General features: G+C 42.4%; 3 protein-coding genes across 3 annotated transcripts; all 3 read left to right on the top strand.

Annotated features, from left to right (window-relative positions):
- LOC100830965 (GDSL esterase/lipase At4g26790) lies at positions 1 to 2,793 on the top strand. Its single transcript, XM_003575532.4, has 2 exons — positions 1 to 449; positions 1,994 to 2,793. The coding sequence occupies exons 1-2, from the start codon at positions 45 to 47 to the stop codon at positions 2,669 to 2,671; spliced, it is 1,083 nt and encodes a 360-aa protein (XP_003575580.1). The 5' UTR covers positions 1 to 44; the 3' UTR covers positions 2,672 to 2,793.
- A 1,960-nt stretch (positions 2,794 to 4,753) lies between these two features.
- Positions 4,754 to 11,575, top strand: LOC100830654 (GDSL esterase/lipase At2g04570). The gene is made up of 2 exons (XM_003575531.4): positions 4,754 to 5,813; positions 11,097 to 11,575. Exons 1-2 carry the CDS (start codon positions 4,892 to 4,894, stop codon positions 11,288 to 11,290), a joined length of 1,116 nt encoding a protein of 371 aa, XP_003575579.1. The 5' UTR covers positions 4,754 to 4,891; the 3' UTR covers positions 11,291 to 11,575.
- Positions 11,576 to 12,417: 842 nt separating this feature from the next.
- LOC100828729 (protein argonaute 16) lies at positions 12,418 to 21,318 on the top strand. Its single transcript, XM_003576917.4, has 23 exons — positions 12,418 to 12,581; positions 14,411 to 14,596; positions 14,698 to 14,900; positions 15,629 to 15,847; positions 15,928 to 16,064; positions 16,147 to 16,244; positions 16,379 to 16,476; positions 16,935 to 17,091; positions 17,196 to 17,312; positions 17,389 to 17,496; positions 17,572 to 17,634; positions 17,719 to 17,832; positions 17,938 to 18,103; positions 18,178 to 18,293; positions 18,397 to 18,534; positions 18,691 to 18,821; positions 18,953 to 19,018; positions 19,927 to 19,990; positions 20,070 to 20,181; positions 20,256 to 20,329; positions 20,605 to 20,699; positions 20,788 to 20,819; positions 20,914 to 21,318. Exons 2-23 carry the CDS (start codon positions 14,411 to 14,413, stop codon positions 21,084 to 21,086), a joined length of 2,667 nt encoding a protein of 888 aa, XP_003576965.2. The 5' UTR covers positions 12,418 to 12,581; the 3' UTR covers positions 21,087 to 21,318.
- The last annotated feature ends 1,905 nt before the right edge of the window (positions 21,319 to 23,223 follow it).

Genomic DNA, 23,223 nt, shown 5'->3' with positions numbered 1-23,223 from the left:
CCAAACGCAAACCACAAACTATCTGGCGCGCGGCCCCTGCAAAAATGTCTTCCCAGAGCCTGCAACAGTCCAGCCCAGTACTGGCAAAGATCCTGACGTATTTCCTGCTGCTGCTGTCGTCGTCGGCAACAAGCGTGGCCGCGGCCGGGAAGAAGGTCACGGCGATCATCGTGTTTGGGGACTCGACGGTGGATCCGGGCAACAACGACTACATCCCGACCGTGGCCAGGGGCAACTTCCCGCCGTACGGGCGCGACTTCGACGGCGGCGTCGCCACCGGCCGCTTCTCCAACGGCCGCCTCGTCACCGACTTCTTCTCGGAGGCGTTCGGGCTGGCGCCCACCGTGCCGGCATACCTCGACGGCAGCTACACCATCGACCAGCTCGCCCGCGGCGTCAGCTTCGCCTCCGGAGGCACCGGGCTCGACCCTTTGACTGCACAAATCGCAGTAAGTGATGTAATATCACTCGTCAATCCTGTTTATTCTACCACGCAAATTCGATGCACCTGTTGACAGTGGGATATGATCCACTGAAAGAGGACGGCCCGGGGATGTAAAGTTGCAGTAAATTTATTCGATGTCGTTGTCGATAATCCATTTGCTGTGTTTTTCACACCTCTTGACACTATTGCACTGTGCTGCAACAATCTTCTCCAGGGGGCAATGCTACTTTCGACTTTGATTGATAGATAATAACTGCTCGTTTCTTTAATTCGACTGCTATGCTGTACGTACGCATATGTTGGCAAGTAATTAAGTTCGGAAAAGAATAGCTGAAAAGTCAAACAGTTTGGAAAGGAGACTGCATGTGGTAATATTTTCCGAATTTATATCTGTTTAAATAATTTTCAGATTTTGCTATTTCTCGGTCCCCGCACGAAAACGCCAGCTCACGCAACTTCTCTGGACCTAGGGCTGCATGTAATGATTTATGAATTCAATTCCTTAGTACCTATAAGTTAGATGAGGAATCAATATCTAAGATCATCAACTTGGAGTCTTGGACACGACTATTTCTCGATCGACTGAGAAATAGAAACTCTGATAAAGATTGTTTTAAGTGCGAAATGAGCCGAATGGTTTTTGTACCTGTTGCCCATGTGTCCTGTCTCTCTAAACGACTCTTCAAAGCGACTTTTTTGAGCAATGTATAGAGAACATTTTTTTTTCTAGGAAGACGTATATATGCTTGAATTATTTTGAAATTTTATAAAGATCGCTACGATAAACTCCTTCGGTTTAAGATTTCTAGTTTTGCCTTAACTCAAACCTTTTAAACTTTGACCAATCTACCAACATCTATAACTCTAAATTAACTTTACCAAATATGTCCTGACATATATTGTAGATAGGGATATCATTAAAGTTCTCCATGAACTTTTGACTTAGAACAACCGAGAACGTTTTACATTTAGGAGTAAATGAGTAGCGTGTGTGATGGTGCTAGATATTGAACTACTCTGGAATATTTGCTGTAAAATCTTTTGTTCCATTTGCATGTCGAGTTCTTGATTTCAGAAACTTCACCTGTAAAATACTGAATGTTAATGTCACCCGAAATTTTTGAAAGATCATCTTATGTTCTAAAGGTTTATCTATTTGTGTTCGAGAAATTCACCATTTAAAATTCGTAAGCTCATCCTAAAATTTCTCAAAGTTCACCCAAAATTCTTCACATTGGTTGTTCGCACACTTAAGACAAAGGAAAAAGGTTGTTGACACTGGTCATTTTGAAAACCAACCGCAAATTAAGCACTGCTTAAAAATAGTTGTTTCCTGAGTGGTCCCAGTTCCTTAAGTCAGGCAGCCACACGCTAATGGCACACATGCATGTATGTATGTATCCCCATTAACAAGCCTACGATCGGGACCGTTGGAACGTCAACAGAGACCCTCTCGCTCATGTGTTTTTCAAACGATTATTTTTACAGGTCCCAATCCAACTTTGATCCAACTAACTATCCTCGTTCCACTCAATCAAAATTTTACAGTCAGTGATACCGTTGAGCCAACAGCTGGAGTACTTCAAGGAGTACAAGGAGCGTCTCAAGGAGGCCAAGGGGGAGGCCGCGGCGGAGGAGATCGTCGCCGGGGCGCTCTACCTCTTCAGCATCGGCACCAACGACTTCCTCGTCAACTACTTCGTGCTGCCTCTCCGTCGCGCCCACTACACGCCCTCGGAGTACGTCGCGTTCCTGGCGGGCCTCGCGGGCGCCGCCGTGCGCGAGACGTACGGGCTCGGCGCCCGCAATATCGTCTTCAGCGGGCTCGCGCCGTTCGGGTGCATGCCCGCTGCCAGGACGATGAACCGCGTGAACCCCGGTGAGTGCAACGAGGAGTACAACCGGGCTGCGCTGGAGTTCAACGCCGCGGTCCGGGACGCCGTCGTGGGCGCTGAGCTTCCGGGAGCGAGGGTGGTGTACTCGGAGCTGTACGGTGTGGTGTCTGACATGGTGGGCAGCCCGGAGGAGCACGGGTTCGAGAACGCGGCGGAGGGGTGCTGCGGCACGGGGTACATCGAGACGTCGGTCCTGTGCGGCATGGACCAGGCGTTCACGTGCCGGGACGCCGACAAGTACGTCTTCTTCGACTCGGTGCATCCTTCGGAGCGGGCGTACGAGATTGTTGCGGACCATGTTTTGAGTACCGCGTTGCACGTGTTCCTGTGACGTTTTTTTCTTTTTCGGAAAAGCTGTGTACGTGTCGAGGTTGATGTAATACTGTACATGACTTAATTAGCCTACTTATTAACAATAGTGCCCATCACCGGTGAAAACTACTTGACCACTACTGTAGTATGCTTAACAATAGTGTCACTGATTAATCCCGGCGTCTCTTTTCTCAGTTGTCAGTACCCAGCTTCCCATCCATCTGTCCTCTCTCTCGGTCTCTCCACAAGGTAGATGACTGAAGAGAGGAGGCGAATTGGGCCACAAAGGAGAGATGGGCTGGGCTGATGCGGGAGAGGAGAGACTAAAAAGATGTCTGAGCCTAGATGATTGAAAAAGAATCCCCTAAAAACAGATGGTTAAAAAAAAACTAGTTGATTCTAAAAAAATCCATAAAATCCAGATAATCGAATATATATACTATTAAAATAACAAATTAACTCTAAAAATGAGTGTGTATTTTAACTTAAAAAAGAGTGTATTATTTTAACTCTAAAAAGTTATCATTCTACTCCCTCCATTTCGCAAAGCCTTGTCAAGTATAGTAATCATTGGTCAAAACCTTGTCTTAACGAAACAAAATACGCCAACCTTTGTGAAATGGAGGGAGTATTATCGATGGATCCTAAATTAGGTAGTTCATTCCATTTATTTTTATTAGATGTCCTATAGTTTTGTCCTAATTAAATCTTTTAGCGTACCATGTACAACTTTCAGCTAGTTTTAAATCCATCATGGTATATATCTTCATAGAATAATAATTTGATATTGTATATATTAGTATATTTTTTCTACAAACTTAGTAGAACTTTAAGAAGTTTGAGTTCGAACAAAGCCACCACAGGCTCTCGGTCTCCTAAGGTGACGCCTTCAACAATGGAACGCTGTCGTAGTCCACATAGAGAATCCAGATCTAGAGATTTCACCCGGAGAGCAACACCAGTTCTCCACTTCCGAGCCTCGAAGGACGAAACACGACACCTGAAGGTATTACCGTCGCCCAGCCCGACCCAAGTCAGACAGAGGATTTTCCAGTCGGAGCCATTTAGGCACACCCTCCCACCACGAGCCCTAGTCCCACAACGGAGCGTTGACCACATTTGACCACCATGGAAAAAGAGACGGAAAGGCTTCTCATCAAAGTTGAAGACGGGGACCGAAAATCACCATGGCTGCTAACCGGAGTGGAAGACGAAGGGCAAGATGGTGGAGCGGAGACGGAGAGAGCCCGCAGATCAAGCGGACGAAGCTGCTAGCAAGACCTCCCGTCTGGCAATCGACATCGGTCTGACCACCATGCGTCGTGACAGGAACCAGCCCAGCCCGGAGGAAGAAGAAGAAGAACGAGGAAGTGGAGGCCGTTAGATCCGCCCAAGAGGCTGCTAGATCCGCCTGAGAGGCCGTCGGTTTGGCCGGATGCACCGGTCCTGACACGAGGCAGCACGGCTGCCACTGTTAAATGCGAGCCTATGACGCCACCACAAAGTCGGATGGCCCCGCCGGTGCCGTCACTGTGCAGCTTTGCTCGGCGGCAACGACAAAAGGAAGGGGGGGGGGGGGGGGGGTGTGAAAGGATGTCTAGGGGGTTCGCCGGAGAAGATTTAGATGTTGTCCGAGACATCCCTAGGGGAGTGGCGCGGACGCTTTTTTTTTTGTTTACTCCAAGTGAGACACCGTATCTTAATGTGCCAACATATTTGGAGATTTCACTTCATCATTTATTGTTGGATGTGAATTGAACGGTGCAATTTTAGTGTTATGACGGAACTTGCGGTTTCTTGGTCAAATTAATGATAAAAAACAACCTTGAAATGAACTTGTAAAGTTTGTTGAAGCACCACGAAGGAATCGACCGATATACAGGACACTCGGAAATGGGAATGGGAGGCCATAAATTTGTAGCCACGCATTGCAGGTCACAGTAGCTGCTCGCACAGTTGCATAAAGGCACAGAAAGGATGGATCGATTTGAATGCGGCCTTAATTAAGCGCCTCACATGCAGCTGAGCCGAAACCTCTCGATCGCTCTCAGGAGCGTTGTTGCCTAATCGCGTCGGGTCGTGCGAACACACAAAAACAGTACAATCACGTATGCTGTTGCGCCTCCCTATCTGCTGATATATTTGGTACTGCAGGAGTACCTTAATCTCCTCACACACAACACAACACAACAACACAAAGCAAGCGCGCCGATCGATCTCTCTCACCAAATTAACATCGATGTCGTCGCTCCAGATATACCTGCAGCTGGCGTGGCTGCTGATCTTGTCGGCGCTGCTGCTGGCCGGCACCGGAATAATGGCCGGCGGGTCGTCGTCGGCCGCCAAGAAGAAGAAGGTTCCGGCGATCATCGTGTTCGGCGACTCGTCGGTGGACACGGGCAACAACAACTTCATCCCGACCGTGGCGCGGAGCAACTTCTGGCCGTACGGCCGGGACTTCGGCCCAGCAGGCGCCGGCGGGCTCCCCACGGGCCGCTTCTCCAACGGCCGCCTGGCCACGGACTTCATCTCCGAGGCCTTCGGCCTGCCCGCCACGATCCCGGCCTACCTCGACACCAGCCTCACCATCGACGACCTCGCCACGGGGGTCTCCTTCGCGTCCGCCGCCACGGGGCTCGACAACGCCACGGCCGGCGTCCTCTCCGTGATCACCATCGCCCAGCAGCTGCGCTACTTCAAGGAGTACAAGGAACGGCTCAGGCTCTCAAAATTAGGCGAGGCGGGAGCGGAGGAGATCGTGTCCGGGGCGCTCTACGTCTGGAGCGTCGGCACCAACGACTTCATCGAGAACTACTACGCCATGCCGGGCCGGAGGGCGCAGGACGGCACGGTGGGGGAGTACGAGAAGTACTTGCTGGGACTCGCCGAGGCGGCCATCCGGGAGGTGCACGCGCTGGGGGGCAGGAAGATGGACTTCACGGGGCTCACGCCCATGGGGTGCCTCCCCGCGGAGCGCGTCGGGAACCGGGACGACCCCGGGGAGTGCAACGAGGAGTACAACGCCGTCGCGAAGAGCTTCAACGGACACCTCCGGGACACGGTTGTTCCCAGGCTCAACAAGGAGCTCCCCGGACTGCGCCTCGTCTACGCCGACACTTACGACCTCCTCGACGCCGTCGTACGCAACCCCGCCGACTACGGTACGTTATATTAGTATTGCTGCTCTCTCTCCGACCCACGTTACTTGTTACTTGTCGTTGATTCAGTACAACTTTATACTAAATCTGCGACAAGTAATCTCAGAAGATCGATTCACCGGAAAAAAACTGTACGTACCGAGAGCTTCGGGTGCACCGGTGCATACGAACTCACAGATACAGTACAGTACATTGGGCGAGTAGCTAGCGGGGGGCATTCATGTCGTTCGATCGTTTCGATCGATTAATGCTGCACTGCTAGCTGCACCGCTGCATATGTATATCGACAAGTATGGCAAATTAAGGCATGGGCGCCACATGCCCTGTGCTAGCAAACTTGCAGCGGCGGATGCTGTTGCATGCAGAATTGGCACAGTACGTGTGCCCTCGTGTGCATTAACATTTGGACATCTCACCCTATGTTTCTTTCCTGAGTCGCCATGCCAGATAATATTAAGTCACGATTTTTGGAACATGGTACATATATTCGAACCTACTTTTCATGACTTGACAAAATACATACCTTTAAGTTTTAGAAAGAAAATCATGCGAGTAATTTATGGGTCAGAACTTAGCGTTGTAATTCTTTTTAATGATGATTTGAGAGCTGTACAAAAATCAGAAAACGAAATAATCAAATAAATCCATTTGAAATTATTTTGTGAATTTTATTTTTCTGTAATTTTGTTCTGTGAATTTTGTACTACTCACAAATAATCAAATTATTTTACGAAATCTACAAATCTAACTTTGTACTAATGCACTAGTTGCATGCTTTTTTGAAATGAAACTTAAAATAGGAATTTATGCAAAGTTTGTAGAAATACGGTTCATATGAACCCATGATCATTAGCCCTTATAGCATTTTTCATGTTAGATGGAATTGCCATCATACATTTCACTTTTAGTAGAAGACTGTAGATATATTTTAAAAGAAAAACAATTCTATATGTTATTTGTCTAGATTTCTTCGAATAAAAAATTGAACAACTGAACTTTCGGATGAGGAGCGGGACAAGAGAAAGAAAAGGGAAGCGGGAGGACAAATTGGAATGGGTGACAGACCGGTGAGCTCCATCGTGGTGAGACAGTGATCATACACCTCCACGGGCTCATTGGTCTCGACATGGGCAGGATCTAGCCATATAGGGAGAAAGCGAGAGCATTTCAACTTGATATGCTCGACGGCTTTTCTTCTTCAGTATACCGATAACTCTACTCTCTCGGAAAAAAGATGGGTATGTGGTCTCTGCTGGGTGAAATTAGTGTCCATGGGTTTATTATGATGCATGTCTCAGCAACTATGGTAGACACCTGTGGTGAGATGGCAAGGCGAGAGGAGCAGGGAAGGTAGAAAAGGTGATTGGAAGATGAAGTGGAGGAGAGGAGGAACATCGATGGATGGGAGAAGAGATGGACCGTTGGGGGCAGTGAGAGGAGGCAGTGGTAGCCTGGCAGTGAGAATACTGTCACAGATGTGCGGGTAACTTAGAGCATCTCTAACAGTTCCTTTATATATTGCCGATTTTTATATAATTTTTTTGAATGATTTTGGTGTGAAAACCTTAAAAAAAATTATAAGGATTTTGGTAATCCACACGCTATATTCCACTTTTCACGTTGGATTTTCAAAAAACCATTGTCTACTCAAAAAATTCAAAAACCGTGGGCTGAAATTTCAGCAGCTTTTTTCATTCCCAAATCCCAACCAAGAAGCCATCGCGTCCTCCTCCTCTGGACACCGGCGACGACGCCGCCCCCTCCCATGGCCGCTGCCGCCGCTTCCTCCTCCCCCTCTGTTGCCGCTCACCACGGCCCCCTCTTCTTACCCCGAAGGAGAGCATCTCCAGCCCATCCCACCGCAGCCAAATCCTCGCTCCCGGACGACGATGGCTGCCACGACGGGGAAGACGGTCGAGGAGATCCGCCGCGAGAAATCTGGCTGCTCGGCAGGAGAAGCTTGCTGGTTTAGCCGAGAAGCCACAGGAATCCGCCCAGGAGGCCCCCAACGCTCCCCCCCCCCCCCCCCCCCCCCCCCCCGATGAAGTAATACCGAGATCCAAATTCGCATGCTTCAAATTCTAAAAAGTTGAGTTAAAAAATTGGCTCGTCACCTCCCTGCCACCTGTTGATTTCTTGTCGCCCGAAAGAGGATTTGCTGGAGGAAGACGGCGAGGTGGAAGGAGTATATTTAAAAAAAAACGGAGACGAGGAGATTAGTGAGTGTTCTTGTTGTGTTTGAGTTGTCGTTTACGGTGGGAAAAGAGAAACGCATTCCTTGTTCAAAATATCAAACTAAATGGTTTCCACTATTCCCATGGGCGGACCGAGCAAAAATTTGAGTGGGGTCAAAGATCTATAGGCAGCGTAAATTAAAGAGTAAATTCCACAAAACTATTTCAGGACAATTTTCTCACACATCCCTCATTTTTGTTAATTTGTCCAGAAAAACCCCACAATTTTTTAGTCACATTGTAACAACAAGCCCGAAATGACGTGTTTAGGCAACTTGAAAGTTTTCTTACATACCGGGCCCACCTGTCAGGTGACGGATCGGACTAGTTCAGGAGACTAGGCAACTTAAAAAAATATCAACAAATACCTGCAGCCTTGCTAAAGCAAACTAAACTAGTTCAGGAATCTTTGATGTAGATTTAAATAAAACCCAACCATTAATTAGTCTCCTGCAAGTGGCAAAAATTGAAAGTTGAAATCATGCATTGCTTCAGTCTGCGTCTACGTGTGCTGTGTGCATGTCTGCATGACTGCATGAACACTAATTCACTGAATATTGAACAGTAGTGCTTCGCCAAGAGGCGCAGGCGCGGGCGTGTGCCGATCTTTCGAGAATCTGTGACCGTTCGCCTAATCAGGGGCCGCTAATGATCCTGATTAAGCCAAGGAACTGGGTAGGGATGGCAATAGGTACCCATTACCCGCGCACCCGGCGGGTAAATCCCCATTAGGGTACGGGTTTGGGCAGGAATTTTGACCCGCGGGTACGTAAATGGGAAATACTTTATACCCATCGGGTACTGCGGGTCCGGGTATGAGAATATATAACCCATACCCTTGTACCCGTTTACCCGTATAATAAACTCTCATACACGTGTGATGTGATGTCGTTTACTATTTCAAAGGATAGTATTATTTTTTATGTGTGGTTTGTTATTTATAGTTTGTTAATATAGTGTTGTTTATGACAAAATTGATGTGGTTTTGACAAATATGATGCCGTTTCTAAGGAACATGTTGTTGTTGATCAAATTTTATTAAGAGTATTTTTACCCGCGGATACCCATCAACCCTGACGGGTGACGGGTATGGGAAAATGTTATAACCATTGCCGGGTATGGGTATGGGTAACGGGTAAGCTCAAAAAGAACGGGTAAGAGTATGGGAAGGCTCAACCCGTACCCATACCCTGCGGGTGCCATCCCTAGAACTGGGCGGAGTGGGGGCACAGAACTGGGCTTGAGTGGGGGCACAAGTCCTGTACCATGGAATAGTACAAGGAGATGAAAAAATCGAGCTGCCAACACTGCCTCCAACGTGTGTCCGCCCATGACTATTCTTCCCATTCTAAATTCTTGTCGTTGTTAGCACAAATTTGAATTTAAAAAAGACAACAATTTAGGATCGAAGGGGGTGCTATCTATTCAGTTACGAGTGTCCACGACTATGATTACACTTTTGGAATGAAGAGTAATAAGATATCATCTCAGGGTTTTGCTCCATATGGTTGTGAAATTATTGATGTAATCTAGATTATTGTTGTTGAAATCCATTTGCGTAGATGCCTAAATTTACGGTTTCATGCTGCGTCGGGCAGAACAATTTTGATGTATATCATATATGACATTTAAGGGTAAGGTTTTTAATACATCTGCTAGAGATGTTCTTAGATCAACTCCACCGGTCCTCCAAACCCACCCCTATCGTCGAATTTAGACCCAAATTTTTTTTTAGCCAAACCCGCAAATCTCTCTCGGGCTCCCAAACTCGGTCGCCGGATCGGGACTCCCCATCCCAATAGCTCGAGCGGAATCTCCCTCCTGCCAAGGCACCTCCCGCCCCCTCTCTCCCCTACCTTCTGTCTGGCGCCCGTCTTGTGCCGTCGAGTTGGTGGCGGAGCTTACATCTCCAGCCGATGGAGGTGGGGATCACGCCATAAAGGCAGGCGCCGGCTACGGTCGAGGCTGGCGCGACGGTCACGACTGAAGCAGGCGGCGACGATGGTTCAGGCAAGCGACAGCGGCGGGGTTTGGGATGGGGAGAGGCGGCACCGGCATTGGGGATGGGGAGATGTGGTTGGCGCTGTGAAGAAGGGGTGAGGAGGAAAGGCGGTGCCGTGAGGAGGATAGGGAGAGGATTTCGGAGTTCACGGGAGAGGAAGAAACACCGAGGGAAATTAGAGGTGAGTGATACTAGCTTTTATACAAATCCAGATGCAAATTTGGTAGGTCTTTTTTGTTGTTGTTTCATGTGGTCAGATCATATAGCCGTTGTAAAAGAGCCGTTGTGAAAGAGTTGTTGCAACATATTCAGCAATAACAAACTCTGATAATTAAATTATAACATTATAGTTCATTTAAATAATATATAAAAAATAAAAAATGTTCTGATTTAAATTATAAGCGTGTCAAATATATAATTTCGAGTCAAGTTGTTTGAAATATAGATGTTCACAAAAACGGTTGGAAGATATGAATAAAATATAGATGAACGAATTATTAGGGGTGAGATTTGGAAGTCTGTTAGGACAATGGTAAATTTGGGGAGAAAATCTTTTATAGGACTCTCCACATAGAGATTTGGGGGCTCAAATTTTCGGACGATGGAGTTGCTCTTAGAGCAATATAGGAGTGGTGCGCAAAAGTTACACTCAGTGATCATGTTAGTTTTTTTGACACCTCACAGGATATGTAACATTTCGGAAATTGACAATTGCATTACCATTTTACGAAATGCACACACTTTATTTTATTGTAGTTTTGAGGTAGGTAGTGTGCAAATTTTAGATAACTATCATATGAAATTTTAAAAAACTGGGAATTAGCACACCCCAGATATATAAAGGGAGTGTCTACTTCTCAGTCGAATTAGAAATAGTTATTTCTCAGTCGACGATCATAACCATCAAATTAAGATTTCTCATCAGTCTATATAGTTGTTATCGTTGATTTACAAATAGTTATTTCTCAGTCATTTTAAAAATAGCAAAACCGATATATAAAACACTGTACGATTTTACCTGGGTTCATATATCTCTTTGGTGATGAGCAGGTTTCGAGAACGCTGTGCAAGGATGCTGCGGGACAGGTCTTTTCGAGGCCGGCTACTTTTGCAGCCTGAGCACCTCGTTTCTGTGCACAAACGCAAACAAGTACGTCTTCTTCGACGCCATCCATCCGACGGAGAGGATGTACAACATCATTGCCGATACAGTCATGAACACCACGTTGCATGTCTTCCTCTGAATCTAGCTAGTTTTTCTAAGTTGAAGTGTGGGACAAACATAATCGAGGGACGCCCTGAATGTATATATGTACTATGAAAAAGAGACATAACGTTGTTTATCACGTTACCCACATCGGTCTAGCATATATTGCTGCCATTAAAAGAGAGGAAATTTACTTGGAAAAATATGCAAGATAATCCTTTGTTGTAAAAGCTTGATTGTTGTTTTACCTCTCATAACTGGGGCCCTCTTATGATGACAAGACGAGGAGTGAATAGAAGATTACAAAAATTTGCAGCTTAAAGCAGATTCAAAGAGAACGCATAACATAAAGTGAAATAAGCAAGTACTCTCTCTGTTTCATAATTCTTGTCGAAATATTACATGTATCTAGATGTTTTTTAAGAATAGATACAACAATTTTTGGACAAATTTGAGACAAGAATTATGGAGCGGAGGGAGTACATAGACAGAACACGAATGAAGCATAATAGGTTGATTCAAGAACAGTAACAAAGATATGAAGTCACCGAGACACAAGATTGGTTCTCGGGGTTCGAACTGCACGTCTCTGTTGGAGACCTTTTGAAATTTTGAAGGGTCAAACTTACTTCAAATTTTCTGAATATTTTTATGAGGCTTCACCGTGTCATTCTAGGTCCGAATAAAATATTTACAGAATGTATTTAATTCATATTATGTGATTTCCAATTCCCAAAATTACGAGGATTTTTCTATAGCATCCTTATATTAGTGAAAGGATAGAAGCAAATTTGCAAGAAATTTAACCAAGGTTAAGTCCCTCAATTTAGTAGATCTTGGATATGTCAATTATCCTTTTAAGGGTTAAATATTTTTAGTTTGAGTTTTGTCTACCAAATTTCATGAAACTTTGCAGGGACCATTATGTCATATATGAGAAGGTTATCAAATAGGAGTAAGTCATGGAGGACATTTATTTGTGGATTGATTTTCTGGAGCGTTTTAGTGAGTTCTTCTGGTTTTAATTTCCCTCGTTTTAAAATCTAAAAACCAAAAACAGATTATTATTTTGAAATATACGACGAAGGAGGAAATTGCACGGCACCTCTTTCTGCACCCCCCGGGGCCGGAGCCCATCTATATATCTCCCTTTTTCTTCTTTTCCTTCTTGTGCAGCACCCCTCCTTTCCCGTCTGGCTGCCGAGCGCCCTAAACCCCTCCCCTCGCTCGTCTTCCTCCTCGCGCGAGCACCGCCACCCCTCCCTCTTTCTGGCCCATTCCGCTCCCCCTCTCTCGTCTTTCTCCTCGCGCGAGCGCTACCACCGCAGGTTGGTCTCCCCTTCGACTCTCTCGCTCCCGACCGCTTCTCCTCACATCACCACGCGAACCGATTCCGCCCTTTAGCTCCCCGTTTCATCTCCTTATTTTTCTCCAATTCGTAACTGAGGCCCTACTGGGTCCTCCGCTTGTGCGTAGCAGCATTGGGTTGGAATTGGTACTAGTTTATTGCGGCTTCATCATTTCTTCGCATGTTACGGATTTGGATTCGGGTTCAATCTCCCCTGTCTTCTTTGTTTTCTTGGACTGATGTCTCCTGTTTTTTTTTTCCTGGGAATAGTTGTGTTTATTCTGTTCCTTCGTGTTTGTGCTTTGTGATAGATGCTTCTTCGAAGTTGTTTCTAGTCTGTATGTAGAGTTCGGATGTAGTCATTGATATTTCTGAAGTTGTTTCTGTTTCTTCGTGTTTGTGCTTTCTGATAGATGCTTCTTCGAAGTCATTTCTGAAGTTGTTTCTAGTCTGTATGTAGAGTTCGGATGTAGTCGGCTTCGAAGTTTTTTCTCGAGTTGTTTTTAGTTCCTCATTTAATTTATTTTGCATGTTACACTACTGCAGAGGCAAACAATATTTTGTTAATACTGAGAATATTTCTGTTTTTACTTTTGTATTACTGACGTTTTCTTGATGTACTTCTCGGAGTGGAGCGCAACTTTCAGATCCTAGGAGTGTGTTTTTAGAACCCTTTTTGCAAGTTTTTTTTTATGTAGTACCTTTTTCCAAGGTTCAAACACCGCATCGGTTGAGGTGTTTTATTGGGCTGGAGTTTTCTGGAACATTGCTTTTGCTTCAGTGCCATTCGATCATCTATTTTAGGCGTTTGCACGTTCCTTCTTTTTACTGTGTGTCCTGCCAAATGTCGCTGCAAATTGTCCCAAACTGTAGATTGCTACTTGGCCAGAAGTTTATGTCTAAATGCCGTTATAATGATTTTTTTAAGTTGAGCTGTATTAATTTCATTATCCTTTTGGATGCTAATACATTTGATGTGCCAGTTAGAAAAATACCTTAATGTTGGTTTCAATGTTAAAGTAAAAGACCACTGCAAGTTAGTACTAACATTAGCAGTTACTATGCATTTTTTAGTGTAATTTAGTAGATTTGATGGGTTATTCTTTATATGAACGCCAATATCCAAATCTCTATTCCGTGTGTTGGTAGCACAACATTCTGATTTTGGAGCACTGTTGCTTGGTAGAGCTCTTGTGTCAGTTATGGTTTGTTTTGCTTTCATTTTTGTCAAGCTACTTCTAGTTGTATTACTCCTTTGCATCATTTGATTGTTCTCTAAGGCTTAGAGGAACCTGTCACTGCAATGGTATCCCTTTTAAATTGAAAAATCATCATAATCAAGAAGCTTATGTGCTTGTTGTCCTGGTATTTACTTATTTGCTTTTGTCTTGTTTCTGGTACTCCATTTCCCCATTATTTTACCAAAGATATTACTGCAAATATTGAAAGAGCAATTTAGCACTCGCTAACATACTTCTTCAATATGTGGCTTACTTTTCATCAAGATGTGTGAATATTTCTAAAATATTAATTTGTGTGCACTAGGTTACTGATGCCTATCTAGTATTTTTCCTTGTCTAGAACACCAGCCGTTTTACTTCCTCACATAATATTTGTGTATTGGTGTCCTGTAATTTCTCCTTGTCCTAGTCATACTTTGTTGTTGCTTTTTTGGTTGCTTTATTGTCCTGTTTGTATAATTTACATGACCAGCATTTAATTTTTTTTGCAAGAAAGACTTGTTTATTGCTGTATATTCTGCTTCTTTTTTGCTTCATATTCTTCCTCTGTAACACTTACTCCATCCAGATGCCTGATAGTATCAGTATGGCGGTTAAAGAGGGTGGGGCTGCCCAAGTGCATAAGGATGACACTGTTAAACGCACAGCAATGGCACGGCCTGGCTTTGGCCGTGAAGGAAAGCCCATTAGGTTGATGTCAAACCACTTTGCTGTGAAGCTTAGCAGGACTGATGCTGTTTTCTACCAATACAGTGTAATGAACAATTCTGAATTTCTGCATTATTATTGTTTGTTCATGTATTTCGTAGTGAAAGTTCAATATCTGTTCTGAAATTATTTGTGATTATGCTGTAGGTGTCCATAAAATCTGATGATGATAAGGTGGTTGATGGAAAGGGTATTGGACGAAAGGTCATTGATAAAATGTTGCAAACATACAGTTCTGAGCTTGCTGGGAAGGAATTTGCGTACGATGGTGAGAAATGTCTATTTACAGTGGGGCCTCTTCCGCAGAACAACTTCGAGTTCACTGTTATCTTGGAGGAAACTTCTTCAAGGTATGAACGTATCTTCAATCATAGCAACTATGCGAGCTGGCAAATTTTACCAATTGCCAAGTAATTGAACACTGACTCATTCTTAGTTTGTCCAATTTCCCCTTTTGTCATTTCCTGAACTGTTTTGGTCAAAATTCATATATCCATGATTGGGCTGATCCTTTTTCTGTTTTTCATTTGGGGCTGTATGCTGTTAATCCTACTTTGTTTTTTAACCTTAGCAATTAAGGAAAACCTGTGCCGTTTGTTAGATGCATAGTTTCTTTACATTTCTACACCGTACAGTCTCGTTTGAAATTAAGGAGCCTGGTATGTCAGCTCCAACGTTTGAGATCGTGAAAACATTTGACAGTTGTAGCCAACTGCTTTCATCTATTTAGGGCTTGGTTGTTTTGCTGTATGTGTTCTAGTACACTGAAATACTGGTTATAAGCAAAACGTGGAAATCGTCCTATATTTAACCCAAAGTCATACTTGAAATGGTCAACTCACATAGGATTGCTGTGTTGAAAGTCTAGTTATATTGGTCAAGCCACAGAGGGTTGTTACGTAGTTGGAAATTTTATGTGTGATATTTTTTATAGTTTCTACTCATTTAAGATCCAGCAGTTTTCAGCAGCAGCATGGATAATACAGTTTGTTAATGCTTGAGACATGTACATTATGTAAAAATGAATGCCAATATCAAACTCGGAAAAATGTAAACTCAAAGGTTATCAATTTTTCAGGGCTGTTGGTAGGAGTCCAGAACATGGAAGTCCTGGTCTGGGCGACAAGAAACGAGCAAAGCGGTCACATCTTCCGAAACAATTTGTAGTGGGTATTAGTTATGCAGCAAAGATTCCCCTCAGAGCAGTTGCTTTAGCGCTTCGAGGAAGTGACTCTGATCATGCTCAGGATGCTCTGAGAGTACTTGACATTGTTTTAAGGCAACAACAGGCTAAGCAGTATGGAGAATGTAGCTCTGTTACTCTGTTTACCTCTTCACTGTGCCCTTCTGATTGTAATTATTGTTTGTTGTGTCCAGAGGTTGCCTGCTTGTAAGACAATCATTTTTCAGCGATGACAATAGGAACTTAGTTGATTTAACTGGTGGTGTCAGTGGATGTCGTGGACTTCACTCTAGTTTCCGTACTACTATGGGTGGTTTGTCTTTAAATATGGGTATGCGGTTCTTCTGTGACCTTTGGATTTTAATTAGCATTGCTAATCTTGATAATGTGATATATCACATTTATGTTAACAGATGTTTCAACTACGATGATTGTGACTCCTGGACCTGTTGTTCACTTCCTCCTTACAAATCAAAATGTTAGAGATGTTCAAGATCTTGACTGGCCCAAGGTTCATAATATTATGTCACTCCCTGAAATCCCAGTTCTTTTTTTCTAGTGCAGCAACATAATGTTTTGCTCATTTGTTTTCTCATGCTGCAGATTTGTAGAACTTGTCACAAAATTCTAGTTACTTTTTTGCAGGCCAAAAAAATGTTGAAGAATCTGAGAGTTAAAGCTACGCACAACAACATGGAATTCAAGATCATTGGTCTTAGTGATCAACCATGTTCTAGACAGACGTATGGCTCTATTCCTGCATAATGTTATTAGTTTTTTTCTTTCTCAGAAACAGTTTCCTGTTCATCCCATATCTCTTGACAATTTTGTATTATACTGTAATCTATCCTTATTTCTGTCTCTACATACTTGGTTGTCCAACATGCCTTGATTTCCCCTCCAGTTAGAAGACCATACTCCTGTAGCATCCACACAGGTACCTGTGTAGACTTTTAGCACTATGTTGTCGCAGACATAAAGAGTGAAGTCATAATATAAAATATAGGACTTGTCACATTAAATATTTGTGTAATGTTGTAATTTAATAACTTCTCCACATACTGTAAAGCAAAAACTAATGTTCAGAGCCACATTTTGGAGATCATGACAAAGGTGATTTAGCTGAAGATAGTAGTTTATTGATAGTTAATAGTTACTACTCAGCTTCTTTACTCATGCTTAAATCTACAATGATGCACAGATTTCCAATGAAAGTTCGGAATGGATGCACTGAAAGTCAGACTGTTGATATTACTGTTGAGGAATATTTTAAATCCAAGGAGGTATTTTTGGCAAAGCCTTATCTGCCATGTCTTGATGTGGGAAAACCAAAACGCCCGAATTATCTCCCAATTGAGGTTGCACCCTTGTCTGTTTATTCATTTCATACATGTCCAGCAGTTGTAGTTTCTTGCTGCACACAAAGTCCAAGTTGTGACATGTCTTCTTGTTTCTGGCACAGCTAGCGAACATGGTATCACTTCAACGTTATACGAAGGCACTGTCTTCTCAGCAAAGAGCAACGTTGGTTGAAAAATCACGACAGAAACCTCAGGATCGCATAAGAGTTATCACCGATGTGGGTTTGTTGAATTCTATTGAGATAATTACTGCTTCCAGTCGATTTTCTTTGGTTACTGACATGCAGTTTACAGGCAGTTAAAAGTAATAAGTATGATGATGATCCAATTTTTTCTACTTGTGGCATTAAAATTGAGAAGCAACTCACCCATGTGGATGGTCGTGTTCTGTCTGCACCAATGGTTAGACCTAATCTATTTTTTCATTTTGCTCGTTTCATATACAACTCATGTAAGTGTTTTATTATGTTATTCCAGTTGGTTGTGGGAAATAGTGAAGATTGTATTCCAAACAGAGGCAGGTGGAATTATAATAACAAGGTTGTTACTCGGCTACTTGTAATGGAGCATACTTTGCAAAAGCATTTTGTGCTGAACTTACGCTTCCTTTCGTCACTGTTGCAGAAGCTATTTGAGCCAGTCAGGATTGAGCGTTGGGCAATTGTTAATTTCTCTGCTCGTTGTGATATGAGCCGGATATCAAGAGATCTGATAAACTGTGGACGGAGCAAAGGCATTGTAAGTTCTGGGGTTTGTTTCTTTTTCATAAAGCTTGATCATATGTAGCTTGTCTTGTAATGATGTAAGTTGACCATGTAATTTGTACCATCCTGTCCTGCATAGATTATTGAAGGCCCTCACAGCTTGGTGGATGAAGATAGTCAAGCTAGGAGATGTGCTCCTATTGTAAGAGTTGAAAGGATGTTCGAAAAAGTTAAAGCAAACCTTCCTGGTCCTCCGGAATTTCTGCTGTGTGTTTTACCAGAGAGGAAGAATTGTGATATATACGGTATTATGTTAAACAAAAAATATTTTTGTCCCTCATGCATTTTCCACGTAACCAACTTCTTTACTGTCTTGAAGGCCCTTGGAAGAAGAAAAATCTTCATGAGATGGGTATTGTCACTCAATGCATTGTTCCTAGTAATAAGATGAATGATCAATACTTCACCAATGTTCTTCTAAAGATCAATGCTAAGGTATGGATACTTATCTCTTTTATCTACTTGTGCCTTTAAAGTTTAACCTACTGTCCTATTTACTTATGTGTTACTTTTATAATATGTTTTTTCCTTTTAATAGCTGGGCGGAATGAACTCCAAACTGGCACTGGAACATAGCCATATGATTCCAATTGTCAATAAGAAACCGACATTAATTTTGGGAATGGATGTTTCACATGGTTCTCCAGGTCGATCAGATATACCATCAATTGCTGCTGTATGTCTTGTTATCTCTCTACATTACTTGCATCAAGCAAAGATCTTGTGTTTCCATCCCTTCAGTACTCTTGCACAGTTTAGATGAATAGCTAGAACAAGATTTAGCTTGTGTATATGATAAAACTTCCTGTATTTTGCGATGCACATGCTGCAGGTTGTTGGGTCTAGATGTTGGCCACTGATATCACGGTACAGGGCATCTGTCCGGACCCAGTCTCCGAAGGTAGAGATGATTGATTCACTTTTTAAGCCACTGGAGGATGGAAAGGATGATGGTATAATAAGGTGTTTTAAACTAACCTTCTCATATATATTATGTCTGTTCACACTTGATGTTCTTTCTATTGTACTGTAATTGCATGTTCTTTTAAGCCCTAAGCCTGAGATACACATTTTACTCTAATATTGCATTGCAGGGAACTTCTGTTAGACTTCTACCAAACCAGTCAACAAAGAAAGCCAACACAGATAATCATTTTCAGGTCTCTATTATTATTATTATTATTATTATTATTATTATTATTATTATTATTATTATTATTATTATTGCTGATTTAACATAACAGTATTTTATAGATCCTTTGGAATTTTTGTTTTCATAGTTATGCTGATGCCTTGTGTACGTCCTGATTTGTCCAAGAATATTTCCTTTTATTATCGAAGTTTTCTTTAACCTGTTACACAAGGAAAGCTTGAGGATTACTTTATGTTCTAATTTATGAATTTATAAAAATGAGAGATGTGGGCTCAACAAGCCTTCAATTAGGGAGATACTGGACAAGGCGGGTTTTGGACCGACCGACACCCCCCCCCCCCCTCCTTGCCTCTTCCCCTCCCTTTTATTGTACAATGGAGTAAAGTTGTTTAGTGGTAATGTGGCACCCATGAAACATATCAAATGACAGTTATGTTCACTTAGGAGTTCAACAACGATTTTGCTTTTCATTATTATTTCCTTTTTAATGGTAAAATGGATAAGCACACTGATTATTTTGTGTTTCTGGATTTATGTTTTCTTTTTCACAAGAACACCTATGTTATGTTAAAAGCTGAACCAAGCAGTTTACACTTCACAGTTCACAACTGATTATTGACTTCTACAGAGGTTGCACTAAGTAACCTATTTTAATGTTTGAACTTGTGTATATAGCTTCTTGATTTCAACAACTTATCTGCCTCTACAGCTGTTGTGATTGAATTATGACCTAGGCATGCAAAAGTCAAAGCTGAGCTTGTTCTTTGCATGCAGAAACGATAACATTGTCTAATGCATTGATATCATAAATAAGCATGTTACCTCCATTGTTTCAGCAGCATGCTTTTTTATGCTAAAGTATAATCCCAGTATCCTGCAATCTTATAATTTTCCTTACATGATTTAAACATGCAGGGATGGTGTGAGCGAGTCTCAATTTAGCCAAGTACTGAATCTTGAGGTTAATCAAATAATAAAGGTTGTCCTTAGCATTTATTTAGCTTGGGAAACTCTTGGTTTTCTTGAAATATCTTGTTAACATAATTTTGACATGACAGGCTTACCAGAATATGGGTCAGGGGGATCCTCCAAAGGTTACAGTTATCATTGCTCAAAAGAATCATCACACAAAACTCTTCCAAGCTGAAGCATCAGATAATGTTCCACCTGGTATGCAATTGTCCTCTGTTAACACCTCCATTTTTTTATGCGCGTGACTAACTTGTATTCTGCTTTGTGAACAGGGACTGTTGTGGACTCTGGTATTGTTCATCCAAAACAGTATGATTTCTACATGTGTGCTCATGCGGGACCTATAGTAAGTCTTCTTGCTTCTTGGCCCAAGAATCCAAGATTGTGGAAATTGTAGATTTCTTGAATTCTATTGGTTTCAACCAGTTGTGGATGTTACCGTCAATTGCCTAGTTATGTGTCAGATTTTTCGTGTCTTCTGTATATTTAGCATCCTAAATACTGTAAAGCGTGTGACCATTTTTTCATGTTACAATCAATTGCCTAATTATATCTGTCAGATTTTTCATGGTTGCGTATATTTGGCATCCTAAATGCCGTGAACTGTATGTTGTCTTATAGGGTACCTCAAGGCCCACCCATTATCATGTCTTGCTTGATGAGATTGGCTTCTCACCAGATGACCTCCAGAAGCTAGTTCTTTCGCTTTCATATGTGTAAGTACACAAATATTCAAAGTACATTGGGTAATCCTTTTGCTTTCTTATGAGTTTGGAAGAGAATGATTATTTTATGCTTGTGCAGGTACCAGAGGAGCACTACTGCGATATCTGTCGGTATGTTGATATCTTCATAGAAATTTCCTTCTTTATCACAATTTCCTTCTGTAATTGAGAACATTTCCTGACGTTTGCCTTTCTTATTCCCCAGTGGCACCTATCTGTTATGCTCACCTTGCAGCAGCGCAGATGAGCCAGTTCATGAAATTTGAGGAGTTTGCTGATACTTCATCTGGGTCTGGTGTCCCTTCGGCATCGACAGCAACAGTCCCTGAGCTGCCCCGGTTGCATGCTGATGTCTGCAGTTCTATGTTCTTTTGTTGAGGTGGTTTTAGTGGACCGCTGTGCATCAGGATTGACTCTTTTGTTGAGGTTGGTAGTAAATGATAGTAGGTTTGGCTGGGAGCAGTTTTTGAGTTGTTTTCTTTGGTTGGTAGTAAATGATAGTAAGTAACAGTTGTGACTTATCAGTGGAAGGCTATATGAACTCCAGATGGTAACTTTGGCATTGTTTGCTACTCTAATATTTCGTATAAATATATGTACCATTAGAGCATCTACGTCTTTGAAAAAACTGTATATATGGCTCAAAGGGATGGACTACCGATAAATAAATTCCATAAATTTGTCTGCTCGAAAAGACAAAGTTTGAGTTTAGTTAGGTTTAAACGGTGTTTAAATTCAAATAGGGCTATTGGCTTAATTCTAACTATAAGTGTCATTTAAAAAAATCATAAATTATAAGAAATAATATTTGAGTTATAAGGATATATTAGCTTCAATACAAAATTTGGGGTCCAGACGATAAAGAATAAATCTTTTGAAAAATTGTTTTCAAATCTAGGTACAGAAAAGGCCAATATTTCTGGATTCAAATAAGCTCTATGATTTCAGAGACTTAACATAGGCTCGTTTGTGTATATAAAATTGTCAATGTCATTGGATGAAGTTTTAAACATCAAGTTTCAAACGGTGATATTTACTGTTTAAGGTAACTGTAGGAAAAAAGTTTTGTTTTATCATCTATAATTCTAGAAAAAGTTTTGTTTGTTACTAGCTATTTTCATAGGGAAAATTATATTTTCTGTCACTTAACTTGTCGAAAATTAAGCAAAACGTCCATCAACTCTTTTTCGTATAATTTTGGTCCTTCAACTGTTGAAACCAGACACAGTTGATCCCTCTTTCGGGCCGAAGCGGTTTATGCACACAAACGTGTCATGGTTTTGCCTTTCCACTTGCCACACCATCGTTTCATTGACTTCATCAGTTGGATCCATTACCTCCGTGCTCCATCTCAACTCAATCATTCCCCATCACCACTTCTACCCAAACCCTAGCCAGCGAAAGGAAAGGTGCTGCCACTGGCGGTCGATTGACCTCATCTAGGACGGCGACACGGGAGACGAGTGGAGACCACATGTCATCATCTTCTATCCCCCTAGCATCTCCTTGCCCCTCATGTTTAGTGAAGTCGATTCATAATCCAAAATTCATTCACATCCCGAAACATCGTGCTATAGACTTCAAGAAGCAAGAGACAAATAAGCGAACTCAATTACTTACCAGATGGAGGTGTGGCCTATCAAAGCCGTTTGTGCTATTCACATCTAGAAGCAAGAGGCAAAGAGAGATTGATACCAGATGGAGCTTTGGCCTGTCGCCGCCGTGGACCTGATCGGGTCGGGTGTCGCCCCGGTCGTTGCAATCCTCGCCAAGGTGGCCCCGGTCGTTAAAATCAGCTCGAAGGAAAGAGGGGAATGAACTTATCACCGACGTGGCAAGTGGAAGGACAAAACCATGATAGGTATGCGCCGAAACTGCTCCAGCCGGGGAGAGGGACCAGTTTGCGTCTGATTTTAACCGTTGGAGAATCAAAAGTATACAAAAAAAGTTGAGTGATATTTTGCGTACTTTTTAACAAGTTGAAGGACAAAAATATACTTTTCTCATTGTCATAATGCACGAGTCATGTAATTAATGATGCTTAATTAAGAATGCATAATCATAAGTCCTTACAAATAAATTGTTCTAAAAACATATGGTCCTCGAAATTACCTTGGAAGAACAAAAGAAATTCTGATCCAAGGTGTGGTGAGGGTGACAATCCTTGGTGCAAAATTAATATGGGATTTGTGTCATTGTGTGAGGTCAATCAATTCATACAACCCATCGGGCAAGACAAAGATTAATTATATAAGCTTTGAGCTACTTTATTGTTGATCCTATAGATGGTGTCGCGTATGCAGATTGCAATGCCTGTGATGAGTTCTCGAGGTTGCTATGTTTTTTTTTATGTATATGAGATTAGTTACTGATTGGGTGATCCCTACCCGCCTTATATGGATAGCCGAGAGTAGGGTTATAAAAGCCCAGATCGGTTTTATGGAGATATGCTTTCTAGTCGGTTACAACTAGCCTTGTGGTATTTCGGGTTGTCTATATTCATCTTCTACTCCAA

Source organism: Brachypodium distachyon, chromosome 4, assembly GCF_000005505.3.
Source record: "Brachypodium distachyon strain Bd21 chromosome 4, Brachypodium_distachyon_v3.0, whole genome shotgun sequence".
Taxonomy (NCBI): domain Eukaryota; kingdom Viridiplantae; phylum Streptophyta; class Magnoliopsida; order Poales; family Poaceae; genus Brachypodium; species Brachypodium distachyon.
Note: the sequence above shows the minus strand (reverse complement) of the source record. Positions and strands in the feature narration are given on the sequence as shown.